This window comes from Pan paniscus, chromosome 16, assembly GCF_029289425.2.
Source record: "Pan paniscus chromosome 16, NHGRI_mPanPan1-v2.0_pri, whole genome shotgun sequence".
Classification (NCBI taxonomy): domain Eukaryota; kingdom Metazoa; phylum Chordata; class Mammalia; order Primates; family Hominidae; genus Pan; species Pan paniscus.
In genome coordinates this window covers 62511612-62529279 of record NC_073265.2, presented here as the reverse complement: position 1 = coordinate 62529279, position 17668 = coordinate 62511612, and the positions used below count along the sequence as shown (strand labels likewise).

General features: G+C 43.3%; 1 protein-coding gene across 17 annotated transcripts in view; it reads right to left on the bottom strand.

Moving 5' to 3' along the window:
• Positions 1-17668, bottom strand: part of NEO1 (neogenin 1) — a 253000-nt gene that overhangs the window by 5520 nt on the left and 229812 nt on the right. For 12 of the 17 annotated variants that reach the window (XR_008954864.2, XM_034939097.3, XM_063596779.1 and 9 more), the window contains 5 exons: positions 16578-16725; positions 11152-11390; positions 10465-10557; positions 6140-6298; positions 1063-1326 (listed from right to left, as the gene is read on the bottom strand). Coding sequence is in view for 16 of the 17 variants with exons in the window: in XM_034939097.3 (XP_034794988.1) it covers positions 1063-1326; positions 6140-6298; positions 10465-10557; positions 11152-11390; positions 16578-16725 (903 nt within the window). In the remaining variant the exon portion in view is untranslated. The remainder of the gene's footprint in view (positions 1-1062; positions 1327-6139; positions 6299-10464; positions 10558-11151; positions 11391-16577; positions 16726-17668) is intronic. The other 5 variants (XM_063596778.1, XM_063596781.1, XM_055098917.2 and 2 more) reach the window with 1 other exon arrangement.

Here is a 17668-nt window from a genome sequence, read left to right as displayed (position 1 = left end):
CTGGGCGCAGTGGCTCACGCCTATATTCCCAGCACTTTGGGAGGCCGAGGTGGGCGGATCACGAGGTCAGGAGATCAAGACCATCCTGGCTAATGTGGTGAAACACCGTCTCTACTAAATACACAAAAAATTAGCCGCGCATGGTGGTGGGCACCTGTAGTCCCAGCTGCTTGGGAGGCTAAGGCAGGAGAATGGCGTGAACCCGGGAGTCGGAGCTTGCAGTGAGCCGAGATTGCACCACTGTACTCCAGCCTGGGTGACAGAGCGAGACTCCATCCCAAATAAAAAAAAAAAAAGGAAAATAGTTGTTTTTCATAAAAATATGCAACTTAACATGATACTTGCTTTTTTAAATGAATAAAATACTTTAAAAATTTCTTAGTTTTAATTTTAATATGGTAAATATTGATAGATATAACCCATATGAAGAAAAGCTCTTTTAGGTGCTCAATAGCTTTTAAGCTATAAAGGGATACTGAGACCAGAAATTTTGAAAACCACTGGCTTATTCTAAAGCAAATGAATAGGTAACAATTTGGAAGAGCAGAAAGCAAGCATGCCTTTGAGGTCAGGGGACTGTTACTGAGCTGTGTGGATTTGGGTAAATGACTTTCCCTTCACAGGATTCCTTTCCCTATTCTGAGGTTACTTCTGCTTTCACCACCCTATGAGTCCAAGCCTTGGCCTCCCTGATCCCTTCTCTAGTTTGCAGGGACCTTACGAAGTGAGGTGATTCCAGGGGTCTGGGGAGACTAGATCTGCTATCCATTCCCATGCCATTGGACTTACCACCAAAGGTGCTGCACATAAAACACAATTCAAAAGGTCAGCCCTTGGTTCCCAGCAAATTATTCTCCGGTTTGTAAGTGTTCCCAGAAAAGGGGAGGCCATAAACTTCCTGGGCGGGGCAATGGCACACTGCTACTCTAACTGAATTGCTAAGATAGGCTTGGAGGATATTTGCTTTGCTATACTTCAAAGAAGGGGTGGCTTTGTCCCAAGCTTGAGCCAAAGGGTCCCTCCAGGTGTGCTCCCTCCAGGTGTGCTGCCATCCTCACTCACCTTGCTGGGACAGTAATGGTGTGCTTGGCAATGCAGGATCATAGGTGGGAGGTCCTGGAGGCGGGATTGCTGGCACGGCGAAGCTCTTCAATGGGTGGGAAGGGCGAACATGGGCAGTAGGAAGACTCTGGCCTGAATCTTCCTCTTGGGAGCTGGCCAAGTAAGAGGAGCTGGTAGCACCTTCAGGGTCCTGGTGATCAGTGCAGCATGTTTGAGACGAAGAGGCTGGCATGGTGTCAGTGCTGGGGGTATTTCGAACGGATTCTACAGCAGGAAAGTCTAAACGTTAGCATTTCTTTTGCCATTAAATATGTGAAAGTCCCAGAGTTTGGCTACTTCTAGGGGTTCCCTAAACCAGCTCAATAGCACTTGCGATCAGTGCTAGTCCAAGAGAACATGGATTAGCACCACTGCCAGGGATAAGAATGGAGTCTCGAGCAATTTTGTACTCAACCAGCTATTCCAGTTTTTCACCTCACAGCTAAGTGATCACAATTTTATAGATTTAAAGTTCTCCTCATTATTTATTATGAAGCACTTGTAAAGGTTCCTGAGATGACTAAGATATTAAGATATAATAAGTATAAAAGAAAATTAAAAACTTCACTCACTGGAATCTTAGAGAGTGGCCTTTCATAGACAACCATGGCTAACCACCAAGGCTGGCCGGGTACCTGACAGTAGCCAGCTCTGCTGACAAGGCCTGGCGGTCACTGCAGGAGAGGCCAATGCCATAGGCCTTCATGCCTCCAGGGACTGTGCATGGCCTCATCACAGCAAAAAACCCATAGCTCAAGTGAGAATTGGACAACAAACAGAGCAGCCCAGAGGTCTGCACACAGCTTTCAGATCATGCCAAATGAAGGGCATTTTTGATTCAGAGAAAGAAATGGGGGTAGATTAGCCTGGAGAAGGGAAGGCTCAGGAAGAACATGATAACAATCTCAAAATATAAGAAGGGGCAGAGTTGTTCTGGAAGGCAGCACAGCAGGGTAGAAAAGCACGGACTCTGGAGTCAGACAGACCTGGACTCCAATCTTTGTGTACTAGCTGGGTGAATTTGACAAAGTCACTGAATATCTCTGAGTCTCAGTTTCTTCATCTACAAAAGAGGGAGAATAACACATAATTCTTTGAGGATTGAATGAGATGTATGAAAAGTGCTGAACACGGTGCTTGAATATCTATCTATTCTTTTCTTTGTAAATTACTGGGTGCTTACTTTAAGCCAAGCACTATGCCAGCTGCTTTACATTCATTAGTTCACTAGATCCTCAAAGTAACTCAGAAGGCACTGGGAGGTTAAGCAAATTGCCCATTTGCACAGTTAAGAACTAGCAGGGTGGAATCTGAATCCCTGCCTTCCGACTTCCACACACATGCTCTGGACCACCACACACCTTTCCACACCCAGACTACCACTTGCCCCCACCCTGTGGGGCAGAAGCAGCACCAAGGCCCGGGGAGACCACATAAGGAAGACCCTTCCAACAGCATGAGCTGGTGACCAGCTTCCCCACCTGTGAGGAGAGGGACAGGGACACAGCTCAGGGCAATGGACTGTACCAGGTGGCCTGAAGGCCTCTTCTGACTTCTGGAGTCCTCAACCTTAACAAGTACAGTAGTCCCCCTTATCCATGCTTTTGCTTTCAATGGTTTCAATTATCTGTGGCCAACTGCTGTCCAAAAATTTAAATGAAAAATTCCAGAAATAAATAATTCATAAGCTTTACATTTTGCACCGTTCTGAGTAGCATGATGAAATCTTACGCCTTTCCACTGGGGATGTGCCTCATCCCTTAGTCCAGCCTATCCAGACTGCGTACACTACCTGCCCTTGAGTCACTTAGTAGCTGTCTCGGTTATCAGATGGAGAAAACAGATATAAAGGGTTCAGTACTACATGCGACTTCAGGCCTCCACTGCGCGGGGAGGGGGAGGGTCTTGGAATGTATCCCCACAGATGGAGATACTGTAAAGCACGAGCAATCTGCAGAAATCCAACACATTTCCCTGCCTTTGTTGCTGAGGTAGCAGTGAATCTGTGCCCTTGCGCTCTGAGAAGTCAGGCCACACCAGTCACGAGTGGCACCTCTGATCTTGGGTCCATGGATGAGGGACTCATACACCCTCCCAAGTGTGCCTAACTGTGTTGGCCCTACCAGGCTTAGGTCACTCCTCACCCCTTAAAGGGGTGTGCTGAGGATCTTCTTAGGCTTGCTCAAGCTAGCCATCCCCACGGCGGGGGAGCTGGTGGTCCCCCTCTGTGATCCTGGGTCAGGGAGAAGCTGGGCAGGGTAGGAGCTGGCTAGGAAGGGTAGCAGGGAGGAGGAGAGAGAACAGTAGACTCATGTTCAGACCATGTCAGCCTGTACTGACAGATATGTTAGGTCAGCTCTGGGCAAACAGGCCTCTCCTGACTGCCTCAACGGTCTGTAACTGGATATATAAGCTTCTGAGGGCCAAAGAGATGGCGCAAAAGGTGAAAAAGGAAAATGGGGTTGCCTACATGAGTCAGCACCCAGGCCTGCTACCACAGACTAGGGCTGCCTTGCACAACTCCGGGGGCCCCAGGCATGTTGCTTTTTTCATGAAGGGTGCTCCCTGACAGTGTGCAAAATCACTGGCCTGCTTAGAATCCATGCTGTAAGTAAAATTCCTGCTTTGGCAAGGGGGCTACTTCCTGACTGACTTGCCTCTTAAAGAGTTAAGACACACAGAGTTCACACTGGCCAAGTGATTGGACAAGAGGAAAGTGCTTTTCCAATGTCAAGTGGTGGTGACATAGTGAATGCTCCTTAGAGCAGAGACTGGCCCTGCTTAGCCCATATATACCAAGCTGTGGCAACACTCTGAACTCCAGAGGCACAGGAGCTTAGCAAAGTACAATCGTGAAAAAGAACTTTGCTCATTTCTGGATACTTGCTCTACATTTCAAATCAGTCTTCAGTAAGTCTATCACTTTAGTTTTACCTTCTATTATCCAACTAGTCATCAAAGCATGGCCTCTCTCAGTAATGCAAATTATTCTTTCCCCCTCTCTTCACTTTCTGCCTAGGTCCGTAGAGCAGGGAATGCTTACCAACACTAGATCACAAGGGAGAGGGCTGGGTAGGAGCTGCCATGCTTCTCTCCAATCCCCAAACCCAGGAGGAAGGAGGAAGGGGCTGATTTGATTGGAAGGTGCCTGCCATCCACTCAGGCAGGACCACATCCTAGCATGTGAGATTCCTTGGCCTTAAAGATGGAGAAACAGTGTTGGGCACAAAACCTCCTTTCTAAGAGCAGGTGTGGAGACTGCTTTCTGGTCCTCTGTTCTATTTGAGACTATGTCTGTAAGGCAGACTTTGGCTCTCCATGCAGCTGGCTGGAGTAACTGTCCATCTTGTAAACTATCTTTCTTAAATGCAGGACTCCAAATTGGGATTTGGAGGGAGATAGTAGAAAGGCCAAATTTATACACACACACACACACACACACACACATATATATATATATATTTAATATTTAGCAGAGACGGGATCTTGCCTTGTTGCCCAGGCTGGTCACAAACTCATGGGCTCAAGCGATCCTCCTGCCTCAGCCACCCAAAGTGCTAGAATTACAGGCATGAGCCACACTGCTCAGCCTGGAAGGCCAAATTTAGATGTGAGTTCAAGCAGCATTCTCCAAATCAGGTAATAGCTTTGGGAGTAGATAATGTTGGAAATTATTAGGCACCCCTTAATAAAGCTTCATTTGATGTTTTGGGTATGTTTATGATTGATGAAAACTTGAAAGAATGGGGACCGGGCGCGGTAGCTCACGCCTGTAATTTCAGCACTTTGGGAGGCCGATGCAGGCGGATCACTTGAGGTCAGGAGTTTGAGACCAGCCTGGCCAACAGGGGGAAACCCTGTCTCTACTAAGAATACAAAAATCAGCCGGGTGTGGTGGTGTGTGCCTGTAATCCCAGCTACTTGGGAGGCTGAGGCAGGAGAATTGCTTGAACCCAGGAGGTGGAGGTTACAGTGAGCCGAGATCGCACCACTGCACTCCAGCCTGGGCAACAGACTGAGGCTCTGTCTCAAAAACAAACAAAGAAACCAAAGAAAAACAAAAAACTTAAAAGAATGGGGATATTACTAGAAACCCAAACTTCCAGCATAAAGTTTTGAGGTTCTTTTAAAATGGAACTCACTTGAAATTCCCTTATTCCCCAGACCAGCAAAACTCAGTTCTATCAGTAACATAATAACTATTAATAGGCAAGTTTCAAATGGTGGAAAAATAATATGTTGAATATATGGGAAGTTACTAGGCTTGCCGTTTAAAACTGAGGATGAAAATTAATTTTCAATTAATGAAGAATATTTATGCCGCTTACTGTCCCCACACCTTCACTATTTCTTTCCTCCTTAAAACTGTTTGATAATGCGGTTTCCTAAGATTTCCAAACTGGGACATGTTTGTCTAGCAACGTATTTCTTTAAATACACTCCAGAGGTAATTTTCTGTTTCTTCAGAGAGGATCTATTCTTGTGCATTGCTTCCTAATTTTAATAACCCTGAGGTTTACATCAGGCACCCTGTGGTTTACAATACATACAACTCCTCGTGGCTGGTGGCCCCACTGCTCCTTGGATGTTGTTTGCACTTTGGTCCACGGTGGAAGTAACCTGTATGTAACAGTTAACCTTTGGACCTACCCAACGTTAGGGTGACTGCCAGGCAAAGGCAACCACTAGTGTCTGAAATCACCCAGGATGAGTTTTCCTTTCAAACTAGAGGATTAAAAGAAAGAAATTGGAAAAAAGACTGAGTTAAAGTGCAAGTTTATGGAAAAAGGGATGCTTATGTGATTAGAGCTACTGTTTTTACTAAAAGGAAACCTTGCACTGAATGTTTAAAACTTAAGTAGAAATATGGGGTGAGTTTTACAGAAACAAATTTGAGTCAGTCACAGAAATGTTATGCTAAGTTAAATAAAACAGAAAAATTCCAAATCCCTCTTCTAAGTAGGGCAAGTCCTTCCCCATTTCCGCTTGCCGACTCTTTTGGAATGGTTTCCATCTGGGCTTGATCCTCATCTCTCACCTGTGGAATTGGCCCTGTCTGAAAGGGACATGGATGTGCCAATGGGCCATGGGCTGCCCGGGTGGTAGAGATGACTGCGAGCTGGAGAAGCGAGGCTGCTGGAGTGGAAATGATGGTGAGGGTTATCGAGGGAATGGATGGGATGGGCACTAATCACAGCTGTGAATGAACACAAGACAGAGAAATGCTTAACATGCTTGCACAAACACACACAAATCACAGTTTAAGAGCAAAGTCACCCCCTTCCCACCTCCCATACAATCCAAACACTCCCTTGGTTTTTTGGTGGCAGCTGGCTATATCTGGTCAATTAGCCATTGATTTTTACGTTGTTTTTTAAAAATGAAGATACTCTTTTGCATATGTCTACATATATATAGAAAAAAAGGAATATACACTAAAATGTTAACAGTTATTATCTTGCAGGGAAGAGTGGTCAGGATTAAAATAATATTTTTCTTTTGGCTTATCTGTATTTTCCAATTCTACTATAATAAACATGGATTACATGAGTTATTACAAGTATCTATTTGAATATGTCACAAAATATAAATCCATAAGCCAACACATAAATTTTCTATTTTGTCCTGCTAAAAGGATAGAAAGAAGTCCCTTCTTTTTTGAGTATATTCCTAATTCATTCTGCCTTTGTTAAAACTGCTGTATGAAGCATTTAATGGGTATTTAGGCCAAATAAATAAGCAGCTGTTTAATCGGCTTTCATGTCTTAAAATAAATGCAAATGGAATTGAACTCTGATGGTCCCATCTAGTACTAAAAGCATGAACCACTGGCCGATGGCACCATCTTTTACTGCTTCCAGTCTGGGGACTCAGCCATACCCATCTGCATGTAAGAGAATAAATGGCTCTTTCCTTCCCACACTGGCTAAGGATTCAATTAACTGCGTTTAGCTAAAGAATCTGAAATTTCCACACAGATTTCACATACTACTTTCTATGAAGACAGAGATTCCATGTACAACTTTCTATGAGGCTTCATTATCCATCTGAGATGGAAACAGATAAAATTAGAAGCCCAGAGTCTGAGAATAAACTTTTCTGAGGAACTCCCTTGGAGTGGTTGTAGAAATGGTGCGTTTAAGGTCAAGATAACCAGCTCTACCCCCACCAAACAGGCAAATAGGCCAAAGCTGACTAACAATACTGGGAATCTTTTTTTCTCCAAACAAAGGCTTCATGAACTTAACAATACTACTTAATTAACACTTAGTGGCCTATTGAAATGTCTTCTGTCCCCAAGGATCTCCCTAAAGTCTTTGTGGGGCTATTCAACATTACTCTGGTGAAAAGAAATCCTGGTCAACAAAATGGATGCCTTTACTTTCCAGCTATCCCTTGTCCTGGCCACATGCAAGCAAGCAGGTGGCATGACTGGGACCCCTGAGCACTGCTGACCCTTCCTTCCCTTCTCAAGGCCTGAGGAACAAAAAAGGGGCTTTCCCTCAGGTGCTGCTCTTGGGGACCAGAGGCTCCAGGTTGTGCCCGGGAATAAAACAACAGAGGAAAGCTGTCTGAGGAGGGCTCTTGGGGTAACTGGGGAGTCGGCAACTCTAGGGGAAGACAGGTAGTTTTTAGAAGTAGGTGCTTCAGACTCAGTGTTTTCCAGAATTCAGGCTGGGGTAGGGGGAATAAACCTGATTTTTACCTAGGAAAGTACAATTTGAAAGCATTTTAGGACTCTCACAAAGGAAAAACAAAATTGACTTTTTCCCCTTTATAAGGCATTTCCAGTCTTTCTAGGTAAGTAAATAAAAAAAAAAAAATAAAGCAGTGTGAATGTGCCTGCCTAGGATATAGTAGGAAATCAGCAGCTGTTAGCTGACTCTGAACTTGTTACTTCGGTGCATGGCCCTGGATGGAGCCATGTCCCAGCACCAGCAAACCCTTCCTGGCACTGCTCAGTCATTTAAGACCAGGGAAGGTGGGTGGTGGGTATATGGCTCCTGCAGCATTCCAGGGCCCAGAGCTCAGGGAATACCAGCTTGTGAAACAGAACTGTAGCCATGCGGGTTTTAAAAACAGTATCTGAAAACCTAAAGACCACAAGTGGATCTTATGGTTGCAGGTTTTTAAAAGATTCCACTTACCCACCCAACTGTTAAGGCACAAATTAAATAATATTGTATATTGGTGCAAACTCCTTCCCCAACATCAAAAAAAGAAGAATGATATCAACTGGACAACATATCTTTTTTACTTAACATATTTAAAAGTAATACATCTAGAAATAAAGATAGTAAAAGTTTACAAGTTTTCAAAATAAGCCAGTTCAGGTAGGAACTCAAGTCTTATACAAAACAAACAAATAAGCAGTATAGTGCTAGCATCTTCTTGATCAATCAGAAGCAACTGGGATGGATTAATTTACTCTTCTTGGGCATTTGTATCTTTAAACCTGGGAACCCCATCCAGGGCACCTCTTGTAAGAGGGAAACCATGGTTTTCCCCTGCATTTCCAAGTCCAGGCTTTTCTTTCCATCAAGGACCACAAGCATAAGCTACTTTGAGCTGAAATTACCTATTAACAAATAGGGTATTACTCTTTCAAAGATGGTTTTTGTAATCCAGTATCTTACATGTTTGTGTACAGTGTTTGTGGGAGAGGGAATGCGTGTGCAGACACCCACGTGCTTGAAGCTTCCACCAAGAGGTTGGGGATTTGAGGAACTTTTCCAAGTGCACGATGTCACGGTGTACCTCGTTGCATGTATGATATTCATGGCTATTAAATCTCATCGTTTGTTGACAGATGGCTGAGAATTCCCTCAACTGCAAGCCCCACTGTGCTAGCTAGTCTGAAAGGCTTCACTTCCTTGAAAACAGTGACGAGAGAGGACACAGTAGTTTGAAAGAATCGGTTTGTCCCACTGCTTTCTGGTTTAATCATGATATTTATTTTGAATTTCAACTATTATTAAAAGAGGCTCAGAAACCTTTATGCTTATCAAAGTGAGGCATGAATCAAGAATGAAAAATGTTGTTTAAAAAATTCCGGCTGGGCGGGCGTGGTGGCTCAGGCTTGTAATCCCAGCACTTTGGGAGGCCGAGTTGGGTGGATCATCTGAGGTCAGGAGTTTGAGACCAGCCTGGCCAATATGGTGAAACCCCGTGTCTACAAAAAACTAGCCAGGTGTGGTGGTGAGCACCTGTAATCCCAGCTGCTTGGGAGGCCGAGGCAGGAGAATTGCTTGAACCCGGGAGGTGGAGGCTGCAGTGAGCTGAGATCGTGACACTGCACTCCAGCCTTGGCGACACAGCAAGACTCTGACTCTGTCTCAAAAAAAAAAAAAAAAAAAAAAATTCCATACAGTAAAACCTAAAGCTATTCTAAAATATAAAGTCTACTAATTTTATTTTTAAATTGTATTATTTTAATTAATTAATTTAGAGACTGGCTCTTGGCTCTGTTGCCCAAGCTGGAGTGCAATGGTGCAAAATCATAGCTCAATGCAACCTTAAACGCTGGGTTCAAGTAATCCTTCCATCTCAGCCTCCTGGGTAGCCTCAGCCTCTTGGGTAGCTGGGACTACAGGTTGTGTGCCACGATGCCTGGCTTTATTTTTTTTATTTTTTTTGAGACAGAGTCTCACTCTGTCACCCAGGCTGGAGTGCAACAGCACGATTTTGGCTCACTGCAACCTCTGCTTCCCAGGTTCAAGCGATTCTCATGCCTCAGCCACCTGAGTAGCTGGGATTATAGACATGTACCACCATACCTGGCTAATTTTTGTCATGGCTAATTTTTAATTTTATTTTTTTTGGTAGAGATGGGGTCCCACTACATTGCCCAGGCTGGTCTAGAACTCCTGGCCTCCAGCAATGCTCCCACCTTGGTCTCCCAAAACACTAGGATTATAGGTGTGGGCCATCTTGCTTGGCCTTCAAATCTATTAATTAAAAAAATAAATTTCACAGGTGCTCATCAGCACTGGTGTCAGGCAGCATAATGAAAACTTGTAACATCAGACCGTCCTTAGCTCTAGTCTGGAGGAGGGAAGCTTTCCCATCTCTCCCATAGAGATATGATGCACTTTTAGGGAGAATAGTTACTCTCCTACTCCTGGGAATCTGGAGACATTGGCTTTTCAGCTTATTTACCATAAACATAACGACGCTAGCCTCAAGAATAATGTTTGTTGCAAAATATGGCAAGTGTTTGGTACTTCCTCCTTCAAGGTGTCAAAGCTTTGGTAGATTATCTTTGTGTTAGAATCAAGTGAAGTCAAAAAGATCATTCATAGTTGTTCCCCTACATGACTGAACAGATTGGTAGCACTGAGGAAAAGAGATGCTTCTACTTACGCTGGGGTGGCTGGGAGTCAAAGGGCATCATCATTTTTGGTCTCATTCCTCGCCTTCCAGCCAGTGTAGACATGCTGTCCTCTGACTCATGCCCTAGATGTTAAATGTGGAGGTTAGTTACCAGCATGTGCCCTACGCCACTGAGCAGCCTCAACAGTGAAACATTTCTAGTAGGGGATTCAGAATTCACAAACAGCATAATGGGGACAAGACATTTCTGTAAGAAGTGAAATAAAGAGGAAAATGATCATTAGAGCATTACAAGAGTTCCTGCTGAATCAATGTGGATGTCACAATGCTGCCCACCATACTTCACAGGGTGTCTGTAAGAGCCTCCAGACCAAGAATGTTCTGAATACCACAATGCAAGCTGGAAGCCAGCTGAAGACACAGAATGAAATGCACAGACATGGCCTAGCTAGCCTCAAATCCTTGAATATCACGCTGCTGAAGCCTGATGAGAGACCTAAAAGATCTGCAAGATTGTCTCGTATGGCTACAGAATCTCTCTCCCATAAGAAGCTAGGTATTCTTCATCATATGTTCCCAAATCTTATCATACACATTTCTCTAAATCTGATCTCATATAGGAATTGCCAAATGAAGGCAAACTCAGGGAAAAAAAAAAAGATTTAAATGAAAATAGTTTCCTAACATTTGAGAAAAAACCTGCACTTAAAATGGTACCTCTGTATGAATTTCGCCTTTGATGGATATTGCTGTCCATGGAGTTGTCAACTGGTGTGATATCTTGAGAGTTGCGAGGAATTGGAGTATCAGTCATGATGGGGTTTGGGTCTGGAGACTTATCAATGGGTTTCAGCTCCAGTCTCTCATGATGGATCCAGAGATCTGGAGGTTTCACATCTTTGGAATTCCCTTTGTACTTATGAGAGCCATTCACTGATTTGCAGGCAGCTCGTTTCCTAGGCACGAAGTTCAGAGGAGCTTTTAAAAAGTAACTCATTTGAACGTATTTGTCAAAAGGCTTGAGTGATTAAAACTTCCTTTCTGAGAGATGTTTCAAGCAAAAAAAGCAAAAACTAAAAACATACCTCCTGCCCCCAACAACAACAACAACAACAAATTTGCTCCTGGGGAGAGTAAATGTATCTCTATTTTGTCCACACATATTTAGAGATACTTACCAGGGTTTTTATGTTTGAATCCTGCCTTGTGACTACTTTTTTTGACTGTTAAAAGATTAAGATAGCATTTTTCATTATATAATCTCTAAACCAGAAGGTTCATCCACAAGTTTCTAATTAGAGCAATGTAGAAACATAACAATGGAGTAGAGGGAAAGTCTATGGCTTATAAAGGAGGGAGGCAAAAACTTTTTTTGTTTTTTTTTTTTTGAGATGGAGTTTTGCTCGTCGCCCAGGCTACAGTGTAATGGCGAGATCTCGGCTCACTGCAACCTGGCCTCCTGGGTTCAAGAGATTCTCCTGTCTCAGCTTCCTGAGTAGCTGGGATTACAGGCGTCCACCAACACACCCAGCTAATTTTTGTGTTTTTAGTAGAGACAGGGTTTCACCATGTTGGCCAGGCTGTTCTCGAATTCCTGAACTCAGGTGATCTGCCGCCTTGGTCTCCCAAAGTGCTGGGATTACAGGCATGAGCCACTGTACCTGGCCGGAACAACTTCGAAGACTGCCAAACTAGGACTACCAACTAGGTGGAGTCAAGAATGGGGACAACAATGTCTACTTCTCTGTGTTTTAGCTTCTCCATTCACTCTCTTACTTACCCCTAATGAGGACATACTGGGTACCCAGTATATGCCAGACCCTGTGCTAGACTGCTGTGCCCTCAGAATTTTTGATAAAGTGAGGAATACAGACGTTGAACTATTATTTTAAAATGTTCTGAGCTTACTGAAATGTCAAGTGTTAGAGTAACTTCTTAACAGTTGGACTTAAGCTGAACAGGAAAAACCTAGAGGAGGAAGTGACATTTAAGCTAAGACCTAAAGGGAACAGAAAGTGCATTCCAGGTGGTGAAATCAGCTTATGTCAAAACCCTAAAGCAGAGTGCAATGCCCTGGTGGTATATTAGAAGGATTTTAAGAAATCCTGAGTGGTGGGGACATAGTGAACCCTGCAGAGAATGATGTGAAATAATACTAGAAAGGTAGTCAGGGACCAGATCATAAAGAGCTTTTAGGGCAATGCTAAGAGTGTGAACTTCCCTTTGTGAGTAATGAGAAACCATTAAATGGTTTTAAGCAAGAGAGTAAGGAGAACACTTTTGAGTTAAAACTTTACACCAGCTGTGATGTGAAGAATGGCTCTGTGGGGTTGGGGATAGAAGAGGAGACCAGCTAGGATGCTACTGCAATCTCAGCCATAACTGATGGCATGGGACAGTGGGAGTAGAGGCAAGAGGCAGATTTGAAAGTTATTCAGGAGGCAGACATGACAGGTCTTGGTAAATAAATGGATGTAGGGTGAGGTGGGAGTAAAGAAGAAAGAGGAGTACAGGATGATGCTAAGGTTTCTGGTTTAAGCCACTTAATATTGGGAATAAAGGAGCAGAAGCGGGTTTGCCTGAAAAGATGATGAATTCTGCTCTGGACATGCTGAATTTGAAATGTCTCTGAGACATTCAAGAGGAAATGTAGAAGAGGCAACTGTGTGTGCAAGTCTGATACTCAGAGGAGGGAGGCCTTGGCTGGAGACAGAAATACAAAAGTAGCTGGAATGCTGAAGCCACGGGAGCAGATGAGATCACTTGGGGAGAACACAGAAGGAGAAGAGAGTAAGTCCAGGCCCAGGCCCTGAGGAATGTCTGTATTTGATGGCTAGGTAGACAGGAGGACCTATGAAAAAAAACAAAAACAAAACAAAACATGCTGTCATGGATACAAAAGAAGAAAATGTTTCCAGAAGGAAGGAACGGTTGACTGTGTGAAATGTTGCTGAGAGACTAAGATGAGAACTGAAAAATGTTCTTTGGCTTTAGCAATACAGAGGTCGCTGGTGACCTCCACAAAAGCAATTCTGGTGAAGCGGTAGGGGCAGAATAAAGATTAGAAAGGGCTGATGCATGGGTAGGCAGTGAACAGACATTAAGAGTATAAGCAAGTAATCAAGGAATTCTGTGGTGGAGAAGAAAGGTTAGTAAGCAGCCAGTGAAAAGGACCATACAGGGGGTGGGGGTGGGGGTGGGGTTATAATTATAATTATTCCTTAAGCTGGAAGAAGTTAGAGCACACTTAAATACTGAAGAGGCGGCCAATAACGAGTAAGAGGTCAGCTATGCTGGAGAGAGGAATAACAGCAGGTAAAAGGTCTTAGAAAAATGGAAGACAATGAGATTCAGGGGGTAAAGGGTAGAACGGGCTTCAAACAGGGGTTAGGAGGGAGGAGGAAACGATGATTACCAGTGTAGAAAGGTGTCAGATTTGATGGTGGTGTGCTGAGGTTGTTCTTATCTGACAGCTTCTGCCTTCTTCATGAAGGAGAAGCCCAGCTTACCTGTTGCCAGTCAGGGGCTAAGGGGGAATGTGCTGAGAACCAACGAGGGTTTAGATTCTCTAAATGCTCTATCAACTTTGAGGTTGTAAGACTCTGTAAACAGCTACCATCTAAATGAACCTCAGGTATTACAGAGGAAGAAAAGTAGTAAGAAAAGCTCGCTTATATTTTTCAACAGTCAATGGAATACTTGCAAAGCAGATAACTGGGGAAGTGGGGGAGTGGAAAACCCCATGAAGATCTGATATGATGATTTTCAACAAAGGGACCCAAATCTGTAGGACGTGCCAATACAGAGAATAGAGCCTATTATCAACTCATCTTCTTACTTTCAATCTGAAGACTGAGTACCTTATTTGGCAGGCTGAGGTGGGCAGATCACTTGAGGTCAGGAGTTCGACACCAGCCTGGCCAACATGGTGAAACCCTGTCTCTACTAAAAATACAAAAATTAGCCGGGCATGGTGGCACATGCCTGTAATCCCAGCTACTTGGGAGGCTGAGGCAGGAGAATCACTTGAACCCGGGAGGTGGAGGTTGCAGTGAGATGAGATTGTTCCACTGCACTTCAGCCTGGGTGACAGACCGAAATCCTGTCTAAAAAAAATTTTACTTTGAATTTGAAGTCTTCCAAAGCACTAAGGAATTCTGTCATTTTGGTCTTCAAATTATTTCAATAACAGAAAAATAAAGATCCCAATATTTCTAAAACTGATATAAAATCAAGTTCATAGATAGATAAATATTAAATGCCAAATAAAGAGGCTTGAAGAAAAGTTCTAGAGTAGAAAAAAAAATGTAGTCTTTGAGGCTTTAAAAATAATAGTTTTCCACTATTAAAAGTAGACAGGGCCCGGCGCAGTGGCTCATGCCTGTAATCCCAGCACTTTGGGAGGCCGAGGCGGGTGGATCATTTGAGGTCGGGAATTCGAGACCAGCCTGGCCAACATGGTGAAACCCCATCTCTACTTAAAAAATACAAAAATTAGCCGGGCATGGTGGTGGGTGCCTGTAATCCCAGCTACTTGGGAGCCTGAGGCAGGAGAATCGCTTGAATCCAGGAGGCAGAGGTTGCAGTGAGCCGAGAATGTGCCACTGCATTCCAGCCTGGGCAACAGAGACAGACACCGTCTCAAAAAAAAAAAAAAAAAAAAAAAAAAAAAGGAAGAGCTATAAGAGGCAGTGGTCAGAAGGATTATAAAACAAGGCTCCATTTTTCTTGGAAAAGTGATATAGTACAAGCTACGGAAAGCTATTTCATTTGGGCAAAAGAAAGAGAGATTTAAAATATCACATAACCTACAAAAAATGACATAAAGTCATTACCAGTAGCAGTTACAGGGTGGCCTGTACTTGCCCTGTACAGTGAAAATGAACAAATTTATGATTATTAAATACATGCATTCTTGCCTTGGGCAGATCAAGTCTGCATGGATAATCACATAAACATGAATTTCTCTTTCTCTAGCGGAGCAACACCCCCATCTTATGATCTTTCAAGATATTGCAACTAAAGTCATTTTATTATGCACATTATGGTACTGCTATTAGGAATAACTCAGGAATCTCCTTTTTTTTTTTTCTATCTATTTTGCTAACCAGATATCTGAGTTGAATGTAATTTAGGATCAAGGATTCTTTCAAGTGTAGGAGTGTATGGTATTAGCAAGCACTACATAACTGAGCCCCCTTGCTATCTGCACTTAGACCATTAGCCACAACCCTCAAAATCCCAGAGGAGTTCAAGGCTAGCAGCCATTCAGCCGCTCTGAGAAACTGATAAATTGATTATCAATGATCCTTTCCTGTTCATTAAAGCAATCCTACCCCCACCCCCAACTCTACACTTGGTAGCAATTCTTTAAAAATATTCTTAAACTTAGATTTAGAATGACAGGCCTATGGTCTTCTTCCAACTGGGCTGGCATTTGTGCTGTGACACAGCCTGTGAGAATGTCCACAGACTCTTGGGCATCGGGTTCACTGTGGGCATGTACAGATGGTGCTCCAAAGGGGGTGACCAGCAATGCCAGACACTTTCTACTTTTCTCACCACATCTATTCTCTAGTTGGCTCTCTGACCCCAGAGGTTGAGCTAAATTAACTATTACTTGGCAATCCTGCTGGGTTTCCTGGCTTCCAGCTGGGTAGAGCTAATAGTAGACACTGGCAAGAGGCTGGAGGGTAGGAGGTGTTTCTTTTCCTGCCACTGTCCGCTGGGAGGAGGCTGGCAATGGCTTGCATGCCTCTAGCACCCACTTTGCTTTTGTCAGGAAGCCCTCTCCTACTGCTTCAGATTTCTGAAAACAGCTCTCTCCTCTTGCCCTTTCAGGCCCAAGGATGATGGTGTCTTATCACAGCTGCTAGCCTCTGAATATCCCTGCCTAGTTTTCCCTAACCCCACCTATGACTTTGTAAATTATCTCTTTTGAAATCCTTTTAAATGTGCCACCTCTTTTCTGCCAGGACACTGACTGATAAGAGGAACCACTTCCCATTTTCTTTTAAAATATCTTAAATTCCTTTTCATGTATTTTTATGTCTTAACTTTGTGTACCACTCCATATACAGAAGTCACATGGAAGAAAAAGATAAGATGCCAAAAATCTAAGGGGTACATCTGGGGCTTCTTACTTTTTCTGGTGAGAGGTGGTACGACGGGTACAAAAGACAGCGATAATCACAACCACCACTATGGTGATGACGCCAACAGAAACAATTATGACCAGCAGCATATTACTGTCCAGAGGAGAGGTGGGGCTCCCATGAGGGCTGTTACTGCCTGCAGAGAGAGAAATGGTATATGTGTTAGGGTTAGAGAATTTAAAACATACATACTATCAAGCTACAGAACCATTAATATCTCACGTGAACTTCTTGATAACACTCATTGCTCTGACTTATATAAAAGTGCCGCGTGAATATGGCTCTCTTCTCTAGATGATGAGCTCCTAGACAGCTAAGAGTCTGTCCTATGAACAGTGCTCAGGACAGAGCCTGCTCAAAGATAGTACTTAATTAAAGCTTCTCAAATTGTACTGAACATTCAAGAGCTTTCAAAGGTTGACATATACTTAGACAGATAAAGAGTCTTGCCTCTCTGGTGTCTCATGTGATATATAAACTCATCTTGTAAAGCACCACTTATAAATCATTTAGTTTTCTGGTTTTCAAAACCATTTAAAAATGTTCATTCATACAAAGCAGAAGTTTTCCCCAACAGGCAGATATCTGAGATTATAAAAATTGCATGAAAAGTAAAGTCTGTTTTTATAAATACACAGCCTACGCAGAGTTAATTCTCTTGTTCAACTTCAAGAGACAGTAGGTCTGAAGTATGCCTTAATTTGACAAATACTGAATGGTTACTATGTGTCAGTCATTGTTCTAGGTACTAAGGTGCAATGGTGAACAACAAAGATGTGAACGTTGGGCGGGGGAATGGGACAAACGATAAATATGAAATTATTAGTTAATAACGAACGGTGTGAAAAAAAGAAAATGAGGGGATATGATACAGAGTGTCTGGGTAGCCAATTTAGATTGAATGGTTAGAAAAAGCTTCTCTGAGAAGATGGCATTTGAGTTCAGATCTGAGTAAGAAAGATTCCATCATACAAGGGAAAGGACCCTGAGGCAGGAACAAGCTCTTCTCAAGGAAGAGAAATGCAGCCAGTGTTGTTTAAGCAGAGAGATGCAAGTCAGAAGGAAGGAAGTGAGGAGGA